This window comes from Lathamus discolor, chromosome 3 (genome assembly GCF_037157495.1).
Source record: "Lathamus discolor isolate bLatDis1 chromosome 3, bLatDis1.hap1, whole genome shotgun sequence".
NCBI classification, from domain to species: domain Eukaryota; kingdom Metazoa; phylum Chordata; class Aves; order Psittaciformes; family Psittacidae; genus Lathamus; species Lathamus discolor.
In genome coordinates this window covers 26274354-26302119 of record NC_088886.1, presented here as the reverse complement: position 1 = coordinate 26302119, position 27766 = coordinate 26274354, and the positions used below count along the sequence as shown (strand labels likewise).

General features: G+C 38.0%; 1 protein-coding gene across 1 annotated transcript in view; it reads right to left on the bottom strand.

Moving 5' to 3' along the window:
* Nucleotides 1–27766, bottom strand: part of HMCN1 (hemicentin 1) — a 196023-nt gene that overhangs the window by 49564 nt on the left and 118693 nt on the right. Inside the window, exons 40-56 of the mRNA XM_065674233.1 lie at nt 27446–27569; nt 22850–23025; nt 22447–22543; nt 20267–20389; nt 18417–18578; nt 17397–17678; nt 16005–16172; nt 12727–12840; nt 9108–9194; nt 8538–8729; nt 7612–7785; nt 6499–6612; nt 4958–5103; nt 2892–3042; nt 1948–2151; nt 1180–1293; nt 16–203 (exon numbers count right to left, since the gene is read on the bottom strand). Of these exons, the coding sequence (XP_065530305.1) occupies nt 16–203; nt 1180–1293; nt 1948–2151; nt 2892–3042; nt 4958–5103; nt 6499–6612; nt 7612–7785; nt 8538–8729; nt 9108–9194; nt 12727–12840; nt 16005–16172; nt 17397–17678; nt 18417–18578; nt 20267–20389; nt 22447–22543; nt 22850–23025; nt 27446–27569 (2616 nt within the window). The remainder of the gene's footprint in view (nt 1–15; nt 204–1179; nt 1294–1947; nt 2152–2891; nt 3043–4957; nt 5104–6498; nt 6613–7611; nt 7786–8537; nt 8730–9107; nt 9195–12726; nt 12841–16004; nt 16173–17396; nt 17679–18416; nt 18579–20266; nt 20390–22446; nt 22544–22849; nt 23026–27445; nt 27570–27766) is intronic.

Genomic DNA, 27766 nt, shown 5'->3' with positions numbered 1-27766 from the left:
TTCAGTAAGAGTTACCTGTAACCTCCTTCCATTGGACAAAAATGTGTATTTGTTGTCTTCTCCTAGGAGGTGGCCATCCTTTTGCCAGGTAATGCTTGGAGAAGGGTTGCCACTTGCAACACAGTCCATCACTGCAACCTTGTTCACAAGCACAGTCACCTCTTCAGGCAGATCACCATCAGCTCCATTGATGGATGGTGGTACTACAAGACAGCAAAATGTGGTATGAATGATGTGACTTAGTATCTCCTGGTGTCTTTTGTTTGTGAGTTTTGAGGTTTATTTTGTTTTTTTCTTTTTCATTTATTTTAGTTTGGTTTTTTTAAGATTACAGACCAATCTTTTAGATTGTGATTTTAACAGAAAGTAGTGAAATTTTCAGTGATACAATGAGAGATAATAAAATCCCGAGAGTAGTTCAGCTAGAACAAATCAGTATAATTCAAAGGACTGGAGGAAAACTGCACTTATACACAGAAGCCATAATGAAGAAGAGGTGAAAGTTCATTTTCCAGTTAGTCCATCATGTTCTTTGCTGTCAGAACAAAAGAGGATTTCAAAGGCAGTACCCCTTCCTAACAATAAATCAGTCCTTTTAGTGGTATACACAGAAATAAGCGTTTCCCAAGGCAAAAACCTTGAGTACATCAACAGACAATGCAAGCAGTGTACAAAAGCTTTCTGTGCAATGTTTGTAAACAGTTCATAGGATAGGGACTCTGCAGGCATTCAATAGTTGATCTATATCACTGATTTCCTCAAGCCTTTGGGAGTTTTGCAGATATCTTAGAAAATGATGACCAAAATAAGGAGAGAGAAAAATCTAGTATGTCAGAATTTTGAATTGGAAATTGATTAGGGAACAAGAGATAGCAAAATAAAACCCGGATTTCTACCTATGATTTTCTTTTTGGTGAAGTGTGATGGGGGTAATGCAACTGAATTCCAATAGCAATAACCTAAAAACTTACTAAACTAACAACATTAACACTATTTTCATTCAATTCTGTATACTTCTGCAAAACTCAAGCACCTTATATAAACACATTAATTTCATAGTTTAAAAATATTTATTTATAAACTTTTAAAAAATTAAGTAAACCTGGACTATAATGCTTCATTAGTTTCCATGGAACTCATTTTGGCATTACAAAGAAAAACAAAAGCAGGAAAGCTCACAGAGCACGTGGACATCATAATGAATGGAATCCTCCCCAGCTTCATTTACTGCCACACACATGTATCTCCCAGCATCTTCAGCCTGTGCCCGTGGAATCTGCAACACTCGGCCTCCTGGAAGAAAAACACAATCAAGATTTAAATGCAGCATCAAGCAGTTTCCATCATTTCCACACCACATTTCACTAGAGACCTGAGCAAGCAAATTCGTGCATGGTCAGCATTTGTTCTGAATTATAAGTAACTAAAGACTTTATTTCCGAGCTACTTTTTCTACTGGCAGATACTTGGAATTCAACAATGTTCATACTGAAATGTTAGAAAAGAGTAATTAATTCCACATAAAGCAATAACATTCGTTTCCACTCAGCAACATGTAGCCAGACATCCTTCAACCAAAACCATAAATATTTTTCAGCAAGGTAACAGAGAACTAATAGGCAGAAGGAAATATAAAAACAGAATACTCCAGTAAACCTGTTCCAAACTGGGAAAATCTACTTCTGAAGCCTATAGGTACTCTTCAGTGTTCCTCATTTAAAGCATAGCCATGTAAACAGCTTCAGAGAGAGGACCTAAGAAGGAATACGTTTTGGGAATGGCTGTCATCTGACTCCCAACAGATGAGCAATAGACAGGAAAAAAAGTCAAGAAATTCTGAAAAGAATATTAAGGTAGTGTTTTGAAGCGGAACAGTTTGTTATTACTACACAAATATTAGCACTAATGCCATTTCTTAATGTCAGAGAGTGACATTTCAATACTTACCTGGTAAGATTAGTATTTTATCAGTAGAGCTCAGAGGATTGCCATCCTTATACCATGTAAGAACTGGAGGAGGAACAGCATTGGTCTCACAGTACAGTGAAAGGGGATTGTTAACAATCACATCTTTACTCTCTCCACTTCTTCCTGTATCTACTGTGTTACCAGCTTCCCATTCCTTGTAATGCTTTTGGAAACTAGGAGGAACTACAACCAAGGGGGAAAAGTGTTAGAATTTTACAGCAGAAATAACTAGTTTAAAAATCAATAAATTAAAAGATACTGTGATTGTTAAATAGTAGCAATAAAACATAAGTGTATTAAATTAACCCCTCTCCTCCAATTTAAATTACACAGGAAAATTCTAGCTGTTTTTGTCAGAATGAACAACTGAACAACCTACTGAATATCTACTGAAGACTAATAAGTGTAAGAAGACCTGGTAACAAAGCACAGAGAATGTTAATCAGGAATAATACTTTAAGAGTAAGATATCTGCTTTCATTCAAGTTCCAAGTTTCTGTAAACTTTCATAAATTATTAATGATTTTTATATTTACACACAGTGTGTAGACCAAAAACATGCTTATGCCTGAGATATCTAAGTACTACTCAATACAGACAAAAAGAATATGATGTCTTGGTTTATGCTAACTTAAAAACTTTTTCTAGTAGTTTAGATGAAGATTAGAGTTACCATGTTATTCTACTGACTTCTAAAACACTGCATATGTCACAAACTAGAAAGAATAACCAAATACTGCATTTCTAAAAGATGAGAGAATACATGCGAAATAGAAATCACACAAAACACAAAAGCATTGGATTAGACCAAGAAGGTATAAAAGGATACAGGTGTAAAGGTGTAAAATTATAAAAATTCCAACATTGCAGAACATTAGAAAAGGAGGCCACCAGAAGAATTTTATTATCTGAACTCTGTTTACCTTGTATATTCACATCAAATTCCACTTCGTCTTCTCCAGCAATGTTTGATGCCAGGCAAGTGTAACGACCGGTGTCTGATACTTGAGCCTCCTTAATCTGCAGAGTATGGCCACTAGCTTGGATAATGACATGACCATCTGGTTTAAGTGTCTGTAATGTAATTTGACATGGAAATTAATACTTGGCTAAATATGCACTAGAAATAGCCACATTCATAGAAGTAATATGATGTCATCTCTCTTTTGGTCATATTTAGGTTGTTTCAAAATCCTTCCTTAGGCAGTACACTAGGAGTAAGAATTTGGTATTTCATCTGCTTTGATACCACTAACAACAGAGCATCTTTCAATTTTTGTTAATGCTTCTGGCAAGGCCTGCTTTTAATCTATGCAAAAAAAGCAGTCACTTAGGACATCAGATTACTGAGGGTCACTACTTTAGGACACAGTCCTAAGCCAGGTCTCCTGGGACAGCAGCCTTGGCCACAGGTGGTGAAGCCCAGCTTCCCTCTCATCTGTTCCTCTTTCCCTCACACCAAAAGCATTTTCTCCCTGAGTAGACTTGATCAAGCTCCAGGTTTCTGGAGATGGTTTTCTTTCCAGGGTTACCAGAAACTCTGCATCTTCACCTTTCTGATCTTGGTAGCTGGCCTCCTAAGAGAATGTGGTTTTACGTCATTCATAACCCCAGATGCAAGTTGCTGTGTAAAGAGCAATGCCATCCCCCTCAGGCAAGGGCTCTTGTGACATCTGATTAAACCAGGCTAATTTAATTCCCTGAACTCACTGGACAAGTTGATGAGCTGATGGAAAATCCACACATGTAAAACTACCATATACTTTTCTGTACGAGGTGAACAACTCAATCTAACTCACCCTACAGCCACACAGCCACTTGGATCTGCTGCCCCTTATGGGCACAGTGTAAACATAAAATGGATGCAGCAGCAACGCAGAGATACACAGGATTAGATCTTACTGTCCCTAAAATTTATATCACACAGTCTCTACATGACAGTAGAGACTACACTATTGCAGTCTGTATCTCTCAATGAAAACACAACACATTAGACAGTCAACACAGAACTCCTGGCCTGCAGCGGACAATTAGGTTAGTTCATGCATGTGACTGAAAGCCATTTACCTAGGGGCATCCTAAGAAAAAGCTGCTGCTCTGACAGTGGCAGCAAGCTTCTTATAGCCACTGTCTATCTTTGGGGACCTCTCAACTACTCCCAGCATAATTTTTCACTGGCAATACATTCAGCACCCCCAGGAGATCCAAGAATTACAGCATATGATCAAAACAGACAGACATGCTTTGTGAATCCAGCAAGAGCTACTCCAGCTGGAGGGGTGCAGCAGCCTGCCACACTGTTAAGTGCCCTACCAAGAACAGCTAAAGCAAGAGATTGTAGTCTTATTTCTTACAAAGGAGTTGCACAGTTTCTGTTTTATTTGTAGCCAGCCCAAAGTAAAATGCACATCTGTACTGTGGCATTGTTCTTCCAAACTTCTCCAGACCAATGTTTTTGTGAAGACTGTGTGTGGCATGAACCATGACTCATTCCCCCTCACAGAGGATCCAGATGCCTTTGTGGTTTCGGGAGCTCTGCCAGAACCAAGCAGGAGGTTCTCTGCAGCTTCTGCAAGGGCAGCACTTAATGGAACCAAGCATGAAGCCATTCTTTAACATGACCTTTGGAGATTTTACACAACAGCAAAGGGACATGTGGTCATATCATGGGGTGCTAGTACTGGGCAGGGCCCCCCTCCTTAAAGCACAAGCCGGTAACAGGCCCTGGAAACTGATGTCTCAGCAGCACTGCCAAGCACCCACAAAAAACCAAGGGTGTCAATTTGCAGAGGTCTGGCCAACAGCAAGCATCCTAAGGTGTGTGAGAGGTGCTCATGCCAGCATGACAGGGGGAAGATGATTTCCTGCTGTCTTCAGCACTGAAAATGAACCTGTTAGGCTGTGTGAATATTTGTTAGTAGTGACAGTGATTATGCAGTTGTTTCTGTACAAAATCTGCCCATTAGAAGGAATTCAGTTTGTGACTGGCCTGTCCATCCTTGTACCAGCTGACGGCAGCAGCAGGAACGGCGTGAACTTCACACTCCAAAGTCAGGCTGTGGTTTATTTTGATCTTCACTTCTTTAGGGGACAGACCCATCCCTGAGATATCCCCCTTGTTAATGGTTGGTGGAACTGCACAAAATCAAAGAGAGCAAGTGTGATTTTTGTGACTTAATGCCTTAGACAGCATTTCAAATTTAACCGGACAAAGGGAAAACCTGGATGATAACCTCAGGGAAAGCAAGTGCATTCCTCTGTAGCCTGCCTCTTCCCCATAGCTGACTTTTTTTTCAATATGTATATATATATGTGTGTATTTCAAACTATTTCTACTGTATCCGTTATATATAAAATATATAAAACTGTACTTAACAGTTTTAGACATGGAAACCTAACTATAGCCTTACCCACCTATAGAACTTCATTATGTGTTTGGCTTGAATTCTGTAAAGTTCAGTGTAATGCAATCACTGAAAAGCATTTTAATGGAAACTAATATTCTCAGAAACACGTCTGAACTGAAGTCTACAGTTAGAGTAGCTAGTCAAAACTCAAGATTTCCATTCCATTGAAATACCAGTGTTGCAAAATCTTGCTTCCTTCTGAATCAGAACAAAACCATAATATTTCAAAATTCTTCAGCTACCCCCACCCTGGTATCATAATATCTTTTAAATGCTTTCAAAGCATTTTCCATTATTTTTTTCAATTGAACATTTGAAATTCTCCCTAAAAGTTACAGCAGTATAATAACTGACTGTTGCAGTGGCATTTGGAAGTGGGGGGCTTTATGTTGCTAGACAGCCATACTTCAGTAATGATCTCTTTTGTCATTTTCTCATTATTCTGAATCCAAAGAGGACTTATTATGGAATTATTGTCATAAAATAACAACACAGTTACTGTGAGGGAGTAAACCAAATTGTAGTTCAGACTAGAAAATTAAAAAAGATGAAAAATCATGCTTGACTGAGCCCATAATGAAGAGTTTGTGAATTAAAATAGAGCATTAGGCACAAATGCTCAAAGGAAAATGTGACACGAAGCCTTGAATAAGAAAGCTTTTGTGCATATGATGTTTCATGGAAGCATATTTAATTAGTATCCTCTGGTTTTACCTTACTCAAGAAATTTTCCCATCAGATGTCATGGATTCCCTGCTCTCCTCTATTTCTAAAACAGTTTCTTTGCTCACAAGATTCTCCGCTCACATCTCCCATTGTGCTGTACTCATCTGATTCGAAAGTCATTACCAAAAAAGCATTTCAGAAGAAACTGGAGTTCAGCGTTTCTTAAATGTCTTCCCCTGGGAGGTACTAAGATTTTTATCCCAACAGCAGCATTTGTGAAGGATGCAACAGGAAACTATTCTATTATCCTTCCTCAAGCAATGCCATGAGCTATTGCGGATGTTTGCTAGGTAAATCTACTAACAGAAATCTGTATATTCACCAGGATAAGTAATACTGCAAAGGCATAAAAAATGGAGGAATGAAAAAGAAATATTATTGGGAAGTATTTACATACTGTAGACTTTCACTTCATAGTGCTTCAAAGTTTCTCCTGCCTCATTTGTGGCTATGCAGGTGTATCTTCCAGCATTGTCCTCTTGTGCATTTAAAATCTGCAGAGTTCGACCACCTGCCAAAAGATATAATTCTTTAAAAAGATCTACGTTTACTCCTGATTTCCAATTATTTTAATAGTTTCTGCAGCATATTTCCAACCCTTGGTCCAAATTTTGCTTTTAGATAATCATAAAAACCTGACTGCCCTGTATACTGTGTAACAAATGAGTGCATAATTTGCAGGAGTGCTTTGGATGACAAATACTGTTGCTTACAGATTCTCAGAAAATTTGTTAACAAAGTTATCTGCAAGAAATTTCTTAAAGATATATAGACAGAATTAAGTGATTTGGGGTTCTGCACATTTCATTCACAGAAAAAGGGAAAGGAGGCATAATCAGTAAGATTTAGCAAGAGTACTTTATTCAATATATGGAGAGGATGTAAGCTCCTGAATTGCCTTTCTGTTTCAGTGCAGTTCTTCATATGAAAGAGGCCGTTAACTCCTTCTGGAGAATGGACAGAAGAAACAGCCACAATGTCAGAAGTGCAAATATGAATTAATCGGTAGGATTTAAGAGTTCAGGTGGCCTCTACAACTTTGAAATCCATCAATTTCCTTCCCATAGTACCCACTTGACTTATGATTTATACAGTCTGCATTCTCAGAGGTGAGTCACTATTTGACTTGGCTGCAGCTCTTTTTAGACTGCATTCCTAGAAATGCAACTGAATTACTATTCAATTCCTTGCTATCAATACCGACTTATTCTTTTTCTGAACACTTGCAGTTAACAATGCTAACTTTCTTTTTCATCTACATGGCTTCAGTGTTATCAGTGAAGCTTGCTCCTGTTCTCCACCTCCATAGATATGTTAGGTAAGAGTCATTTCACAAATCAAAAATGGCAAGCTACTAAGGATCTAGAAAAATGGAATTTTACTAAATGCTAGAAAAGTACAAACATAGTGCTTAATGGAAATACATTATTTGATTTTTTTCTTGTTAAATCTGTAACAGGAAACTGAACAATAAAAAAGTATTATTTCTCAATAACAACTAAACATTTACCTGGCAAAATGCGGATATTTCTGTTTGATTCTAAAGGATTACCATCTTTCAGCCAGGTGATCATTGCCGGAGGATAAGAGTAAGCCTCACAAACCAGTGATGTTGGGCTGTTAAGGATAACAGTGACATCTTCTGCATTTCCATGGTTGTCTGCACCCACAATGGTTGGAGACACTAGGAACAACAAAATCATTAACCAGAAAAAGGACCTCTGCGAAAATCCTATTTTCTTTTCCCTGTTCAGTCTAAGAATCTGGTTGCAGCCTTAAATAGCTGGGAGGCATTCCTATGAGATGTGCTGAAACCCAGAATGAGACAACATTCATCTGGTTTTATCTTTTGTCTTGAAGTCAACAATTGGCCCATGTCAGTGGAATCATCCACACTTAGCCTTTGTCAAACACAGGTCATCAGGAAGCCAGCCATCACTTCTTGCGCAGCAGCTGGCAGACCCACTGCTTGATGATCCTGTGAGAAGCAGATTGGTAGGAGGCATGATCCTAGGAAATGAGGATGTGGTAAACAAACTCACCATTGTTTGTATGTGGTTATGCAATAACCATCATGAAAAAAAACAAAACAAAACAGAACTGCAGATGGTTTCAGCTTTTATGAAGAGATCATAACCTGAAGTGCTCTCAGATACTTCTTCCTTGAATCACAATAAGCCAATGTACTGTCCTGCTCATTCCATTCAGACAAGTCCTGTCACAGTTCCACATTTTCTAGCTCTATATTGTCTAAAGCAAAGAACTGCTGTTTATGTTGAACTACTATTATTTGTAATTTACTAAGCTATAAAATTTTAATTGTAGACAGGCAGCTTACACATTGCTGTAATTAAAGTACTACAAAATTCCAATGTGATTATCTGTTTTTTCCTGAGATTAATATTTTCTCTGCAAGAGCCAGCCCAGCTGTCTTACCAAGTACATTAAGACTGTAACTTTTGCTCTTCTCTCCAGCTGTATTGGATGCAATACATGTGTATCTGCCTGTGTCAGTGATTTGAGCATTGGTGATTTGCAGGAAACGGCTACTGGACAGAAACTTGTGATCCTCATCCTCAGTCAGAGACTGCCCATCCTTTATCCAGGTGATCTGTGGTACAGGGTTCCCTTAATGGAGTAAAGAATATCACAAATATTAGTTGTGGCATAACCATTTCCAAACAAGCAAACAATAAAAGCTATTTCAGATACCCTTTTAAAATACATCCTTTAGGGAAACATTTTGGAATATGCGCTCTATTGAACCTCTTGAAGTAATATACACCTCCTCTGAAATTCCACCAACCTTTAGAGAAGAAAAATCACAGCAAATGTTACATTTTATGTAGCATTTATAAGGAGGAGACCTTAGTCCTGCTATAAGCACCATGGTTAAATCTGATATTTTGAAATTCCACTGAACCATAAATTCCATTAAAAACATGCTGTTCAGAATAAATGATGATTGACACCATGGGTTTCATAAGTAATATTATATACTTTTACCTATCACTTCACATGTTAGGGTAACTCTGTGCTTCTCTTTTACTTTCACGTCTTCCAATTTATTTTCACCCACAATCCCTGGAGGCACTGCAAACAGACAAGACAACAACATTGGCAAATATTACTTGCAACCAATTGGAACTAGATGATCTTAAGGTCCTTTACAACCCTAACTGTTCTACAATTCTATGATTCTAAATACAGTAATGACAGTATCTCAGTGTATGCTTCCCTTAATCACATCAATCAGTGAATGGCTCAGATCTACCAGAAACAGGTCCAGGTGTGAGACATTGTAGAACTCACCTACTATTGTAGTACTACAACCTACTAACCTACACTGCAGAACTAACCTAGTAGACAATATATATGCACTGTGCTCCGCACCCCTTAACCATACTAGCACATGCAAAAGGCAAGAGAGGACCACAGACCCATAAAGTATTCACCTCACTTCATTTTCAGAGCCAGAGAGATACTCAGGGTGCTGAGGTCTGTAGGGCAATATTTCTGAGTAAGTGCAGTAGGGCAAAGATGATGAGCACCTGTTAGTAGGGCCACATTTGATTTTATGCACTGGAAAGTTTTTTGAGTTTGTAAAGAAAATATGTCACCCATATTAAGCAGCAAGTGATTTATCTGTTCAAACCATGTACTTAAAGAGTTGTTACCATGTTGCTTGTTTTCCAACAGATTTACAAAAAAGAGTCAACTTGCCTATCTACGTACTATGTTGGTTTTTTTTTTCCTTACCAGCATGCTCTGAAATACAATAGATTACCAAAAAATGGTTGTTGTGTAAAAGCATACATGTATTTTATGCAAATACAGCCAATTCCATACAGCAAATGAGCAAACTATATAGGTCTAAAGGTATCTTGCAGCGGTACAGATATGTGTCTCTAGGAAACAGAAGACAAAACAATACCCCTAAAATGCATATCCACACCCCAAATTGTTAACTCAATACAATGAAACTCTTACTTCTTACTGTATGGCTGACTACTTGATGAAGTGTTTTCAAATAATCTCAGTCAACAGGACTACACAGACTCATCTGTTTTTGGATTAGAAAGGCCAGATTATGAATGGGTTAAGGTGGTTAAGAGATCCGACCAACTATTTATTTCAAAGTAGAGACATTGGTATATTCAGGCCAAAATAAAAAGGCATCACAAATGAGAGTAGGCATGGAATAAAGCAGGTTGAAAAGGAGGCCTATAGGTGTAAGAATGACAGCCTAATGCCCAAGAGATTTTTGAAAGTTTAGCAACAAAAATGTGGGACTAGGGAGCCAGATACTACCCTTTAATAAACCTACAAAATTAAAACTCAGCCTAGGTAGAAGACCTGAAAAGAAGGTATTAAAATTTATTCAGCAGCTTATTTGTGATCTATCACTAAGCTGGAAGCAAGTTTTATGAGAATAAGGATTATGTTAATATGAAGAATTCATTGCCACAGAGAAAAATGTTGCTACACCAGATTTAGATACTAATGAAGAGTACGAACTACAGTGAAAAATACGAAAAAAGAAGGAGGTTTGTATCTCACTTGACTGGAACGGCAAAGATACTGCTTCAGTATGACTAAAAAGCTGGCCTCTTAAGAGGACACATGGTGAGATGTGGGTCAGTAGAATTTAGTGTTCAGGAATGAAGATGCTGCCAGTACTGGCACTCTTACCAGCTTGTGATGCAATTATAATCAAATTCCCTGCTGTGACTGTACAAGCAATGCAAACCAGACTTTTGTATGGGTTCTAATGTTCAAACGCAATGAGGCAAAATGCATCAACTAGTGAACAAATTATATGGGGGGAAATAAATATAACCTAAAATAACAAACTTCAGAACTTTAAAGTCAGGCCAAAAGTTACTATTTATAAACAAACAGAGCAATTCATCACTCTGGCCCGAAAATAATACCATAAGATATCAACACATGTTAATTTCAGAAATATGACAAAGCCACACAAAAAATTTTGCAAATATAAATATTATGCTTATTACATCAAGCTCTCCATGCAAACTGGCTCTCCTGTTGCACCTCCTACAACAACTTAGAGAAACACTGGTAAGTCTCTGTAGGGTTCTTATTTACAGTGAGCCAATGAATATTCTGTGTTGCTATCAGGACACATTCCAGTAACTTTCCTCTAGAAAGACAAAGGAATTACTGAGGGAAAGGAAGAGAAGACTGAACAATAGAATTTTCCACTTAGCCCATTTGCAATCAGCTTCACTGAGCATTTTTATTCAAGTCAAACAAAGCCTACACAATAGATTCCCAGAACACCCTGCCGCTAAAAGCCTCCAAAGAAAACAGTAAAACAATGAATGCTTTTCAGTGTTTATCCATCTCTTCCATTCTACTAGACTTACACTCCCATGAGCTCATCAAATAAACATGAACTGACATGAATGTGAGGTATCATTCACAGGCTGAATGTGCATAAGTCATCGGAAGACAAGGGAAGCTAATAGTGGTCAGCACCTTAGAGAAAAGAAACTAAACGAAAATGATTTACAGTAATGTAAGACAACCTGCATCAGGCCTGCTATTTCATAACAAATAGTTACTAAACAAAAAAGCAGTATTTCTCGGGAAAATATTGTAGGTGTGCGGATTTTTTTTTTTTTTTTTTAGAAAAAATTATTGTGAAAAAAATTACACATTAGTTGTTCTAAATAGCAATCTAAAGAGCCTGCTGTACCAGTACTTGTCTAAACATGTTAGCAGGCTCACCCACTACCACACTTGGTTTATAACCCTTAAAATACCAAAGGCTTTGCCGAGTGAAGGTTTCTACTGGATCTGAGATTTCTATTTTGCAAAAACAGTTTCAGCTCCAGTGTTTAATTTTCCTGTCCATCTTGGCTTTGCCTTCACATCTCTGTTGCAATAGATTATTACCATCATGCCACTTACCTATACATATTATACCCAGTGTTATGCAGATCCATATGATTTTCATATTGTCTCCTGGGGCCAGTTTCTTTTGACACAAACCAGTTTAAATTCTGGCCTGTGCCAAAAGAAATAGCACTATTTCCCTGACCGCTCATTCTTGTCATCTTCCTTTCACCAATAGTGGCATTCACAGGTTGTGTGGTAAACCAGCAGGGAACTCATCTGGCTGGAAACTAACATGACTAGGAAAACATAAACCCCCACTTTTCCAGATCACTTATAAATTGATTCACCTCATTCATCACACCCAAAGGACAGTGAAGCTATAAGCAACAAGAAACTGAAGAGAGGGTGGGAGTCCAGCTGTGGGCATCTCCCAGATTTCTATCTGACTAAAACAGCAACCTAACTAAAGCCAGTTTGTTGACATAGCTCCTTTTCAGAAAGGAAACAAACCAATCACAAAACACAAGTAGCTGCCAGTTATTCCAAATTATGCCTGAAGAATCTTCACTTTTAAAACAAAAGAAACAACAAATTCACATGTAGGGGTAACTTCACTTTAAAATTTTATTTTCTAACCATGTTATCAAATTAGCTTTTTTTTTTCCCTAAGGACATACATTTTGGCATAATAATTTTTAAAATATTATCAAAGTACACACTAGATTCCCTTCTTCTGTAACAAAAATTATCATGTACTTACCTAGAACAGAAAGGGCAAAATCTTTCCTCACTTGTCCCGCAACGTTGTTCACTACACAAGTATATTGACCTTCATCTGCTACACTTGTGTGTGTCAAACGGAGCGTTCTGCCCCCTGAGTGGAAAGTGGAAAAAGAAAAAAAAAAAAGAAAAAGAAAAAGTACTATCACTGAAGTCCTTCTCCAATCACATGCTCCCAAATTGTCTGTGCTATCTCTTAAGCTTTTATGTTTTGCTTAAATTTACAGCTGTCTTTTTTATGTGGTTTAATTTTTAATGTGCTTTGTTTTGTTGAATGAAGAGTAAGTGTCTAACCTTACTCCTACTTCTATCATTTTCAAGTGCTTTTAGATCTGTGCTTCACATTGATCATCCTGTTCTTTCTAGTCAGCAGCTTCCAAACTACCCTGACCATCTCTCCCCCCCGCCCCTGCCCCAGTATTGGTTTACCTGTAATGTTTTAAAATAGCAGATTCCTCTTAATACTGTGGCAGACCTGTTGTCAGAAAAACTTTGCACAGGCACGCTAGCTTAAAAGGAAGAAGATTTGCAAGTATGTTTGACCAAAAGATCAAGAATATCCGTGCTTTTCCATAGCAAAATAACTTATCTTTTCTTCCTTTTTGGCAGAAAACCAGCAAAACAAACACCAGTGAGCATTTAAATGTGAAAACAAGTGGCCAACTTTCAGCTTTTTCCCAGTTTCTTTTTAGCAGCTCTCACATAAGCAGTCATTACCACACAGTACATCATATCCGAATTACGCATCTCCTGCCTTAGGATATACACAGGGTCTCATTATTAGGATATATCCCAGAAAATTATGTTCCTGATCATATGCTTTCAAGGAAGAAACTGCTGATCTGTTTAATGGATGTGCCCCTACCCAAGGAGTTCTACCTGCTGAACGAGTACTGAGACAGCGGAAGGCTCAGTTCTTGTAGCCTCAGTTTTTGCAGCACTCAAATTCCTTCTCCCATCCACACCCTGAACAAAGCCACATAATAAGCAAAATGAAGCACATATGTGCCTGCAGGAGACTGTAACTTTCTCTGGTATCACATACCATAGCATACCCAGGGCTTCAGTGCTGAGGCAGGATATGATTTTCTACATTTAGCTAAAACCTAATCAAACCTTTTCTCCTTCCTAAAGTAGTGTGCAACTTAGTGCATGGTCTGCAAGGAAAACAGTGGTGGATATTATTCTTCCTTTTTTTTTTTTTTCCTAAAGGATATATAAGAAGCATCATCAGAAGGAAACATCAGCATCTGAATTGAAAGATTAAAAGTTGCCAGCAGCAAGTCCACACATTTAAATCATCTACAATGCCAAGCATGTTTTCAATCAACAGAACCAAAATCTTGCTTTGGTAAAGCATTTTACCTCCTTAATTAGTTGAAGAGGGAGATTTTGCTGTTGTTGTTGCTGCTTTGGTTTTTTACAGCTGTACAAGCACAAATAAAGTTCTAAATGCCATGTTGGTTACAGTTTACCACCACAATGCAGTTTTTTTAAGCACAAAGTTTGCTGGAAAAAAAAACAACACTGAGTTCTGGCCTGTTTCCCTGCTCCCACTGCAGCTAACATTCAGAGACAATAAACATCTTTTTGTCTCTCACCCTTCCTGACTCTGCAATCCCAGTGGTGATATTAGAGTGGGTGTAGAAATCAACAGACAGGACAGAAACAATCAAGCCCAGAAGATATCATTTTTGTTAATGGCAATGTCACACAAAAAGGAGTGCATACCGATTCAGATAGTCAGATTTATACTGGATAATAATCAGACACTACTCCTTTTTCCATGTGCTATCTGTAAAAATAGGAAAGTAGAGGACAGAAGTACCTGTAATGTTAAGAGCTACCCTGATGAAAAAGCTACACTTTTCATCAGCTACACTGATAAAAAAATCCTGAAAGATTTCACCTTCAAATCCAGTCTTAGCTGAGATTCTAAACACCTTCCAGTTCCTTTACCTTTCATAGCTTTCTTGTGCTCACACTGTAGGATCGTTTGGCTTTACACTGTGGCTATGTCAGAGTATTAGAAACTTCTTCAACATTTATTTTCATTAAATTTCTACCTATGAGTAGCAAACCCAAAATCAAAGGAAAATCTGAATTGTCACCTACACACCTTGGCTGCAACCAGATACTTCATTACTTCTATGCACTCCACAAAGCTGATTCCCAGAGCTCAATGCAACATACGTTGCTTGCTTGGTATGCATTTTCTGTTTGTAATCTGAAGAGCACTAACTCAATTTCCTATTGTAAACACAATGTTTTAACATCACTGCAGCAGCCGATCAAGTATTCTTACTTCTATATGGTATTGCAGGAAAATGGTTTACAGGAACAAGTACCAAAGCCCCTCATATTTCAGACGTGTCTGTCAATTACTACTGTCATAAAAAAGCATCTGAACTAGTTCTCTGTAGGTTATTAAATCTTGAAAATCAAGATCCCTGATGAATTCCATCTGTTTCTCTGCTTGCCTCTCATAAGTTTCTCCAGATCTCTTGGACTAGTCTTCTTGTTAATGCAGCATTCTGCATTTGACTGACCATATAATTCCAACTTTTATTAGATGACCTTCTGGAGATCAGATTCAGTTGGCTGTTAGATTCAGTTTACAGCAGTTAGCTGTAAATAGCTGCAAGGCCAGAAAGTATTTACACGCATTAATTTCTCAGGTTCGTGAACAGAAATTCGTGACGTTCATGAACATTTCCCTTCCTTTTTATATACAGACCCACAGAAATGAAAGATGTATTTTGTTTATTGTAATTTATATTCATTCTCTCAAAGATTTTTCCTCTTTAAAAGGTAAAATAGCTGCAAAGAGGTAGAGAAAACTAATCAAACGAGAGAGCTATTGCAGTATATGTTCTGGCATTGACAAAGCAAGATGTCATCATCAGATATATCTCTGGTAATATGGATTAGACTAACACACGTTAGCAGCCAGAATAACAGCTTAATTGATGACCAAATAGCTCCTAGCCTTTGGCCCATAAACATAAAGTTTGGTAACAACTTTAAACATTTATGTTAGCCTTTCATCAGGCACTCCAACTAATCTGACCGCATTTACTGAAAAGCTTCACATTGAAAAACTATTTCTTGTCTCTCCTCGTCTTTACAGATTATTAAATCAAACCTTCTTTCATGTGAAATTCTTGCACTGTAGATGTAAATGCATAGGGCCCTTTGTCCCTTCCCTCTTTCTTCTTTTTTTTTTTTTTTTTTTTTTAATAACTGCAACTTTTGTACCTGAGAAGATTCGCACTGAGTTATTCAAAGTGACAGGCCATCCATTCTTGAGCCATGTTATTGTTGGCAAGGGAATTCCTGAAGCTTCACAAACCAGAGAGATGGGATTCTTCTCCACAATGCTGATGTTTTCAGGCATCTGCAGGTAACCAGCAATACTTGGGGGAACTGCAGAAAAGAATAAAGAGAAGCCATGCTTCAGAACAAGTAAAAAAATATTTTTGATCTCAAAAGTTTGTGAGTTTGTCAAGTAAAGTGCAACAAGACCGAGACATTTAGTGCTATATATATTAATGACAGTTTCTTACTGTGTAATGGTATAGAAATACTTAAATTCTATTAGTTCTACTACTTTTATGGCTTAAGATCCATAGTGAATAACATTTATAGTAGTTCTGCCCATCTACACTAATTATATTTCCCAGTATCTAATGAAACACTATGGAAAATTCTAACACTGACAGAATTACATGCTTTTTTTAACGGAAAGAACAATCCTGATTAAAATAACTATCACTAATTCAGCTTTTTTTTTTCCAAGAATAGGAATATTTCCACTTTGGAAGCAGTTCTGCAGTTCTACAGTTCATACTTTACAACATGAAGTCTGGGGTCAAGAACTGACCAACATCCTCCAGCACTCTGAGCAGCTTGAGGAGGTTTGAAGTTTCTCTTTACTACCCAGAAGTCTGATAATATAGTACAGCAAATGCATCAAATAAGAAAAAAAGAAACCTGGTAAATAATTTTGGCTTCTTATTTTCAATAATGAAAATTCCTGCAAAAACATAAATATTCTGTTTGACGAATCATAGCCATATGTAAAAGTGTGACAGTGGCCGTACGACAATGTCCTGATCAATGCCATTAAGTCAAATTATGGAGATGAATTACAGTTGGAGGTACCGTCTTTAAATTCTTCTGGTTGTGCAAAATGGGAGAACCTGATAATCAAACACTTGAGAAACTGTTTATCTACAGGTAAAATCCTCTAGCAGTGGCCATAAGCAGGGTGTTCTTGGTTAAACCTTGATTTTTTTTATTTCCCACAATAGAATGTTTCCCACGATGACACTCAACCAATATTCTATGAAATTTTACCATATCTTGTTTTTCTCCACAGGAGATGGAGCGACTGGGGATGGATTGATATTATCAGACACAGAGGTAAGATTTTAAAATATTGCGGAGTTATAAAATTGGATTTACATTTTTTTTAACACTGGAGTTGAAACTGCATCACTGATATGCAATTGAAACTACATCACATGTAAAGATTGTAATAGATATAGGTGGTTCATTTAGCTACACAACTATTTCTTGCTTGTCTGTGAGTAAATCTGCATGTCTATTTTGTTTCTGTTATGCCTGTCCCATTTTGCACATACTCACCATGAACATTTAAATCGTATTTTCTGTCAGATAGCCCTGCCACATTGGCAGCAACACAGACATAGCGGCCAGTGTCTGACACCTGGGTATTTCTTAGTTGAAGAAAGCGACCATCATGAAGTATCCCTATGTCCCTTCCACTAACCAGTGGACGGCCATCCTTCATCCATGTTATTGATGGTTCTGGAATGCCCTGTACCATGCACTCCAAGGAAACTTCATTTCCTTGGGTAACGACAACTTCCGATGGGTGGCTACCACTATTTAATATAGTTGGTCGAACTATGAAAGAAAAAGAAAGTATAGAAGTCAACTGGAAGCTACATTTCGGGATCGTCACCTATTTCTGAACAGAATGATAATCAAGTTTGACAGATCAACATTTTAATAAAGACTAGTTATTGCAGGTTACCACTTACAAACCAGTTAGGGTCACTCAGCAACTCACAGCATTTTCCACAGGACTAAGTAGACATGAATAAGCTCCTCCTCACCACCACCCCACAAAGTAAAAATGCTTTTTAAAATCTAGCTTACAATTTAAAAAATGCAAACAGAAGACAAAAATAATTCAGAAAGACTGCCCCAAACACTGAAAATCGTTTCAGATCTTTGAAGATGTTTTCTTTCACGGGATTATTTAAAAATACCTGCTTTTATTCCTGACCAAAATACAGAAGTAGCAGTAAAATCTAAGAGAAATCTAAGTTCAATTTGTTGTCTTCATCACTACAGTTAAGTGACAAGAAACATTAGATTACCTAAGGGAGTTACATCTCTGTAATCATCTGTGGGCAAAAGAGCTTTCAACAGATGCATGCAATGTCTTAGTCAAGCTCCAAGTCTAAGCTGCCAACATTGTAATTGCTCTACATTCTTCTATGTATTAAATTGTCCTATAGCTAGACATTGCTCTCTGAAAATCTTCAGCTTAACATCACTGTGCTGATAACACTTTCAATAATGTAACTCTATTGCAGAACTGTAAAACTATGAACGGAATTGTTTGTGGTAACTTACCGTATACTTTCAAACTGTATTCTTTCTTTGCACTTCCAGCTACATTTGAAGCAATGCAAGTGTAAGATGCAGCATCAGACATCTCAGCAATTGAAATTTGTAGCTGTCTGCCCCCAGATAAAATCCGCACCCTTCCTGAAAGATCAGCCACCAGTGGAGAACCTGCAAGAGACATTTTTTCAGCTAAAACCAGGGAAAATGATAACGAGCTTGCTCACATGGTGTAAAGTCCACTCACTCATTTAAAAATTGCTGAGCTTCATGATTGTCCATTTTAGAACTGCTGTATCAGAATTTTCCCAGATAGCAGAAACTTCATACAAAGAGATTCTGAGGTCTTCCTGTATTAACTGCTGACTTCATGACCTACACATCACAGCAACCTGAGCTAAAGCATAACTCTCACATCCATCCAGAAAGCTTTGGATACTTCCACTAAGCAGCAAATTCAACACTTTGAATAAAATCTGACTGATTTCCCAGTGTAGAATCATTTCACCCAGCACAGCCAGTGCTTAGAAGAGTATAATTCACTTTTCACAGACCACCTGTGCACTGTGTTACACAGGGCATGAGCATAGACTTCTGTCCAGGAAATCCTCAGCAGAAGCATGACAGCAAAATAATACTGCATTCTCTGAGCAGAGTTTTCAGACTTGGAGAACTCAGATTGAGCAATTGTCTTCACCTTTACAAAGATGAAGGGAGATTTCATGACAGAAGGAATACGGCTGCCACTGATAACTCTTGCAAGCTGAATTTTCATTTCCCACTTGTGTAGTTAAAACCCTCTCTATGAAAAAGTGCACCACATGTCAAGCGTGATGGAAAATCTGGCTCTTGAATAACATTCAAAACTGTAACACTTTCTAACTGCTCTTCCAGACTTTTTATCAGGTATAAGTTTCCTTTCTTGCATTTAAGTGTATACACTTTAGCCTTGCAGTACGTATAGTAAAACATGTAATACAATGCCTTTTTTGCTTCCAAGATACAGGGTTTAAAAAGAACTTCATAGACATCTCAGAAAATTTTATGCATTAAAATAATTTTGTAATTAAAATCTGGTCTGTCCACAAATGAAAATTGATTAAAGCAGGCACATATCACACTGAATTGTGCCATCTAAGACACAGACTAATAGGTTAAGACTGATTAACAACACAAAAAATAACCACACCTGAAGAGCTCAACATCTTATTTTGTCTAATATTCTGTCTCCAACAATGTCCATGCTTCAAAGAAGGTGCTAAAAATACCTGCTTTTGTCTACTGATTCATAAAAAGGTGTTTGTAAATGTTACTTTAACCCCTAAAGCAAAAAGGTGTGCAGACTACTTTTAAATATTAAGATGGGATGAGAGAAAGGTTCAGTAAATCCCCAAGGCAATTACTATAACTAGATGCATTTTCAACACTTGGCAGTATGCCATGGCTGCAAATTAAAAAAATAAGTCAGAGAATATCTCTATGTTATGCTGTGGCTCACAGGACTCAACACACACCACCACAGGACTTCACAGTGACTCACAGCCTTGCCAGCTGGGATCCACAAAGAAGTATTGCTGCACTGTGGTATAAATAAGCATATTGAGAGGCATTAAGTGTTTCACAGTCCATTTTTAAATCACCTCAGGAATCTCTCTTGCACGCCTTTAGAGATAATGACACCTAATTGAAACAGGGGTCAGTTAGACAGAAGACAATTGTCAATAGCAGGACTGTTTAGATATCTGTGTGCTTGAACTCCTCAGAACATAGTACCTAAAATATTCCCAGGAAAAAAGAAAAACTGGCAGGTCAGAATTATCACATTTCCATTATAAAATGGACAATGGACAGTTACCCACCTTTCTTTTTCCAGGTAAGGCTGGGGGGTGGAATGCCACTAGATTCACATACCAGGCTTATCAAGCTCCCTTCAGTTACTGTCAGTTGAGAGATGTCATCTGAGCCATGAATACTTGGTGACACTGAAAAAAAATGCCATGTAATTGCAGCACTTGAAATAAAATGTTATCAGCCAACAGTAGGACTCAAATGACCCTCATACATATTTGTCCCATTATGCTCTGTAGCAGTTACAAGGGCTGTATTCTCTTGCTGACAATGCAAATCAGACCCTGGGTAGGGAATAATATACTTGCAAATGACTGCATCTATCCTTCCACTTCTGAGGTCTGGTACACGCATAAGTTCTGCTTTTGAATGAATTTCACAGAACAAAGCTGTTTCTGTAAGTTATGTAAACTGACTACAACTCTAAGAGCCTGCCTCATTCACGGCCTTAGCTAATAAACCTACAGGTACCACCATTAGGTGGAAAGTGACATTGAAAATTCAACATAAGTTTTTCCTTTTATTTTTTTCTGCATCAACACACTGGCTGCCACATCCAGTGCTAAGAACCTAATCCTTCAATTGCCCTATGCTAGCAGAGTGCCAGCTTTTGCTCTACAGCTCTATGACTGTCAACCAGTTACAGACAAAATGGACCACTGTTTTCAGTCTGATTCTCAAAGTGTTAAAGAACTTCAGACCAATCACAAGGGTATGAATAATTGCCTTCTTGAAACTGGGGAACCATTTTCATTCAGATGAATATAGTGTAGGTATAGATCAAAAAAAGCAGAGGAGAACATAGGCTGAAACTGGCAAACCTGATTAGTGAAGAACTTACCAGGCAGGTTTTTTTATGCACATGACAGTAGACAGCTTTTCCTTCTAACACTTCAAACTGTATTTAGCAGAAACAAGATGTTTGCATTTCAGAATGACTGACTGAAAATGGCTTTATTACACCATACTGGCTTCGAACCTTTATTTGTCCTGCTTCTAGTCAAAATCTTTGTGCCATTCTCTGTGGAGGTATTTCTAATATTTAACACATGGGCTGGTTCCTGGAACCAAGGTTAGCTCTCAGGATCTCACCAGTCCTCAGCAGAATACATTTCTGGGATCTGAAACTAAAAAATATGGCAAGCAGGACTTTTAGTCCCTGGGTGTAAACAAAGACTATAATTCTAAACAGTTATCCGTAGATGACTTTCACAGGCAACTTTTGGTTTCTACTAAGCTTATTTAATCAAAGCTGCTAACTAGCAAAGAATTACCCCTCCTCCAAAATCCTACTGAAACAGCTTTACTGCACTTAAAAAAAAATCCATAGCCCTCCAGCAGCAAATGCCCTCTGCAGCCCTGAAGATCTTACAAATCTGTGGAGGGAAAAATGAGAGTTGAAGATAACATGCACAGTAAACGGGCATATGCTTTAGCATGAGAAAATTTCATGGTCTTTCATGGTACTAAAATATCCACCTCTAATTAAAACTCCAGGAATGTGTTTTTTTTTTTTTTTAATAAATAATGACAGAGTTCAGTAATAATATTTCAGTTTTTTGTTACAAACCCTGTTAGATGATTCTAGTCCTGTGATTTTGAAGCAAGAAATTAATTTTTTAGTTGCAAAAAAGGCACATTTCAGATTGCATATAGGGAGAAAATGGTGTTGGATAAAAAGCATTCAAAATAAATTGTTAAAATAAATGTCCTAAGTCACATTCATCATGTAGCCATAGAAAAATTTCATGAAAGATCTATGATTCAGCACCGATAACTTTGCAGAGCAAATAAAGCTAGCTAAACCAGCTTTTATTTATCTGAATTTCCACAATTCAGCATTTAAAAAAAAGTGGAAAGTTGGTAGGATACTTTAAATGGCATTAGAGGCACAAATATAAGATATGGATATAAAACAAGTTAGTTATAATTCTAGACTATGACCATGATTGCAAACCCAGCCTGAAAAACACCTATGAAGTAGCTGGTATTAATTTAGAACCAAACCAAAGCAATGTGAAAAACGCATGCACTTTTTTTGGACTATTAAACTACAGCAAACATAATAACATTTTTCTGCATGAACCTCAGCAATTAAGTGTTTACGCACTACAGAGAATTTTAATGTCTCGCATCATAATTTCACTCTGAACTTTGTTCCCATTCCTGGAATAAGCTTAATAAATCTTACCCCAAATATTGACATTATAGTTCTTTTCAGTTTTCCCAGCAATATTTGTCGCTTCACAAGTGTAACGGCCAGTGTCCTGTATTTGAGCTCCTTCAATCTAGGAAGAAAATGAAACCTGGATTTCTTCTTCTTACATTGTTATACCGGAAACTTGCAAGGAGAGGTTGCTCAGATTTCAATTTTTATTTTTACATCTGTCTCCCAAAATAGCAATAATACAGTATTACTTCTGCAAAACCTGTACACAGACATCCAGGTGGCTATGACCTCCCTCACCCCTCATCTACTGCTCTTGCACCAGAGGACCTAATATTATCTAAACTCTAATGGGTACCTAGTGCCTTCATGGGGGGTACAAATCCCCAGAAAACAATTGCCACCAAAGCCTGACAGCCCAGCTTACCTTCAGTATACTTCCATCTTCCGAGATGCTAAGACCTGGCTTCTTCAGCAAGGGTCGTCCATCTTTGAGCCACGTCAGCACAGGTGGGGGAATAGCATTGCTCTGGCAGAGCAGCTCCACTGTTTGGCTGATGAGCACTGAGACATTTTGTTCCTCTCCCATGATGTTTGGTGGAACTACAGCAATAAATCACAACAAAGGACCTTTGGGCATTGCGGATTTCCCAAAGTAAATATAGAGCAGAGTTCAAAGTTTTCATGTAACAAAAACGAAATGACAGTTGCCACCTTTCTGACATACAACTTAAGTCTCCTTTACATCACAAAAAGCACCAGAATAATCTTTGTTGCTTACAGAATATCCTCTACAGAAGATACATGCTATTGAGATATCAGCTACAGAGAAACCATGTAGATAATACGTCAAGACTGGGCAAATAATACTTCAAATACAACTAGAAAGGAAAATCACCTGTGTATAAATAATGGGGAGGTACATTCCTGCTAGAAAGAAAAAAATCTGATGTGTGAAAAGGTTCACAAGATAATAATCAGGCTCAGAAGATGAAAAATGTTTTAAACTGTTCCAAAGAGTGCAAAGATGGATACATGGCTTCAAGGAGAACTGTGACTTTAAGGAAGATTTTTTCCAGAGGTGCCAAATGAAAAAGACAGAAGGAGAACTTAATGGTTGAAGCCAAATGAATGAGTTAATGACTTAACCATCAAGTCATAACCTACAATTACTTTATTGTCTGTTTTGTGTGGGATCTGCCAGTTAGTCATTGCAAGAATAGGCACTGAGGACTGTGTTTAAATTCGTACTATTATTTCCAAATTATGGGAAAGAAAAAACAGCTTTTTGAATGAAAGTTTTCTGTGTAGAAGAAAAAATCCTTCTGGATGTTTAAATTGTATCCCATTAGCTGTTCTTGGATAGTGTCAAGATCTAAGAAAACTTCCTCCCACCATTTGAAAAATCATTTGTTTCCACCATGAGAAGAACAAGCAACTGAGAACTAAACCTTGAAACACAGCAAGTCAGCAATTTTCCATGGGGAAAGTGTTCATGGCTGGTGTCCTGGTTTCTCCTGCATCAGTCATTTTTCTCTTTCTTAGTAGCTGATGCAGTGCTGTGTTTTCAACTTTAGCCTGAGAACAGTGCTGATAACACACTGATGTTTTTAGTTATTGCTAAGTAATGTTTACTCCCATCAAGGACTTTTCAGTCTCATGCTCTGCCAGTGAGGAAGAGCACGAGAAGCCAGGAGGAAGCAGAGACAGGACACCTGACCCAAACTAGCCAAAGGGGTATTCCGTACCACAGCACGTCATGCCTAGTATGGAGACTGGGGGGAGTCACCCGGAAGGCCCAGATCGCAGCTCGGGTCGGGCTGAGTGGTGGGCAATTGTATTCTCCACCCTTGTTATTTCCCTTATCATCATTGTTACTGGTGGTAGCAGTAGTGGTTTTGTATTGTACCTTAGCTACTGGACTGTTCTTGTCTCAACCCACGTGACTTTCGATTCTTATCCCATCCCTCCTGGAGCGGGGGGAGATAAAAGGGAGCAGAGTGAGCCTGCTGCTGCGTGGTTCTGAGTTACTGGCTGGGCTTAAACCACGACAGCTGGCATAAAAAATAACATGGAGGAAATGTTAGACTGACAAGGTGATCTTAAATAAAAAACTTTAAGACCAAAAAATTGCTTGCCATCTATAGCTTTCCATAAGTATGCATGGCTGACCCGAACGTCGTTTAAAAAACATTCCACATTAAGTGGTTTTAGGTATTTTGGTGTCCAATACATGCTGAAAATAACAAGAGTAGTGTAGACTATCATGCCCAGCACTGCTGCTGCATACCACCAGCTCTTTACCAGAGGTTTCCTCTCCTAGGTCTGATGAGCCAGTGGGACAGAACTTGGAAGCACTTGTAATGCACACCACAAGAAGTCAGGTCCCTTTGTTTGCATCCCTAACACAGGTGACTACATCAAACTGCGGAGAGTAGAAGTGATTTCAGTGGGCTGCTCAAGCACAATCCAGAAGAGAATTCTTGTTCATGCCCTTAATTACATGTATATTCTTAAATCCTTGAAACAATCCATAAGGATGCTCTTTCCTTTCTTATTATTTAAAAACAGAAAGCAAGTTCATTGTAAACTCTTGACGCTAAGGCAACATTAGGTCAGCGGTTCAAGTATTTCTAAAATAAAAGCACTACTAGCAATAATTACTTTGGTTACATGTACCCAATGAGATCTTAACGCTTTTTTGTGTTCTCAGACTGTTCAGTTTGCCTCCAAAAAGTTGAGTAGGGACAAATATAAGAACCTTTATTGTCACTTTTTTTTTTTGCTTTTTAGTTTTGCAATCCATTACTCCAGAAATTGCCTTTCTGCACCAAATATGAGGAAAGAAGGAAAGAAGTGGAACTGTCTGTGAGAAATACTCTTTCACGCTGAACAAAAATATACTGAATTAACTAGTACATGTGAGGTTATAAAATGTCTCAAAGTGGTTTTCAGTAAACCAGCAATACAGTTCTCAAGATGTCCTGAAAAATAACATTAACAATAAAGCTTTGTTTTTCTTGCACAGGAAGTACTAAGCAGAGCAGCTGATTTCACAGTTTGAAAATACTTTAGAGAAAAGTCTGGTCCCTGTGGATAAGAAATACAGTAACTAAAAAAAATCTGTTTATCTTGCTTTCTTTGTAGAATTCACAAAGGTCTAAATTCTTTGCAAGTGTTGTGAAATTGAAAATTGAAGCTGATCCATTACTGCAGAAGGCAAATTTATTTCCAAATGCTTTTCCACCAATTACTTTTCCTCGCAGCTAAATGAATTAAAATGTGTTCAAAATGAAACTGAGTTTATGAAACAGAGACAGACAGACACTAAGCTTCTGTCTCTGAAGGAACAGGGTTTAAAAGTAATCTAATTATGCTCATGGTAACTATATGTTACCCAGATTGTTCCAACCCCTAGACTGGCCCAGCTCACTGCACATTTCTAGCCATTTTGGCTCTATCTGCACTCCAGATTATTTTTTTCCTGTAACTTCTTAATTAGATCACCCGTATGAGGCAAGCCCTAAGAGTAATATTAATTTTTGGTGACAGATTCACTCAAGACGGCCTTGCAGCTGAGCTCAACCCTGGCCAGCTTCTTAGACAACAGTAATTTTAACCATACATGATTTCTAGCTAACTTACATTTCTTCTAGCTAAAATAGACAGAGGTTCTAGAGAATAAGAGAGAAATAATAAATATATTCATGCCACTTGTGTGGTTATGTGTCCATACACACAAAACTCCAGAAGGAACCTTGATATTCCTTGTTCCAGCCTATGTTAACCTTGAGCTCACTTGCCATGCCAGAGTTCTGGCTTTCTGAACTGCCCCTTGCAGACACAAAAGTAGCCATGACCCAAGACACAAGTATCCTAACCACTATGCTTTTAGAAGGACACAATTCTGAAAGCCAAACTTGAAAAAAATAACCCGGCCAGCTGTCACCTGAGAAACAATCCAAACTTCTAGCTTTTCTCACAAGATTTTCCAGAGTTCTGCTTAGGATTACTATAAAGCTAGTCAGAGATTGGCAGAGCAAAACCAGCTCTCCCTCCAATGACCTACTGAAAGCAGAAGCAAAACCACAAAGGTTCTTCAATGCCAAAATCTACTCTCCACAGCTGGACCCATAAGATTTCTAAAACAAGTGGCAGATCATTGCTCATCCTCATTTCACTGGTGTGCAAAACCACTGAGCTGTCCAAGGAAACTTGAAGCTTCCTACAGCCAAACTCCTTGGCATTCCTCCTGGCAGTATGTAACGCTTTGGTAACTGCACATCACCAGTGATCTCTAAGAATGCAATATAAGATGACATCTCATACAAATTACAAAAAATCAGGATGAAGCTCATAAAAGGTACAAGAAATCAGAGGGAAGGATTAATTTACGTGAGTTCAGGCAAAAAGATTTTAGAATTAACTTGTTGACATGATTCGGAAAACTGACAAAATACAAGAAGAGATATATTTCCTGCTACTTGTAAGAGGCAAAGTTGGCTGGCTGGGCTCAATACAGCGCAATACAGTGTCACTATTAGCACTAAAAAAGTTACCACCATATAGGCAGGCATAGCAAGGCTTGAAAATGGAATGGAAACTGGAGAACTGTTTGGCAAACTCACAATTGACTCATTCAGGTTCCATAAAGACAGCTGAACTCTGGCCCAAATAAAACCTTTTGCCCATGGCATCTACATGTTTTTTTACAGAAACACATATTTTCTCCTATCATTTATAAATGAAACTTCATGTACTGAACTTACACATTCACTGTTGAGCTACATTTCTTCAAGGGTACACGGAAGAACATAATTACATACTTTAATGCATGTGGACGTGTGTGCACATATATACTTACACACATACACACAGCTCCTCATCCCTTTGCCTTCCATTATGGGTTGGAACCACTTTTATTCAATGTTGCTAAAGGTCTGGGCCACAATGTGTTTCATTAAAGATCCACAAACAGTTCTCATGACCAAAAAACCAATAGATATTTGTCAGAAAATCTCACCATAAACTCTGAGATCAATATCTCTTTGGCTCTCGCCTGCAGCATTGACTGCAACACAAGTGTATTTTCCTGTGTCACTAATCTGAGCACTAGTCAATGCCAGGACTCGCCCCCCAGACAGAACCTGAAATAAAAGCATGACACATTCAGAATACATGCCTCGATGTAAAACACAAATAGAGAGAACTGTTATGTTTCATTTAAAAATTAAATATTTGTTTTGCCACAGCTTCCCACCATCTCTCTCTTCCTTACACTCTTCCCTGCACTCTGTTGTTCCCTTTTGATTGAGATTTGCACAAGTGGAAGTCTAACTTCAGA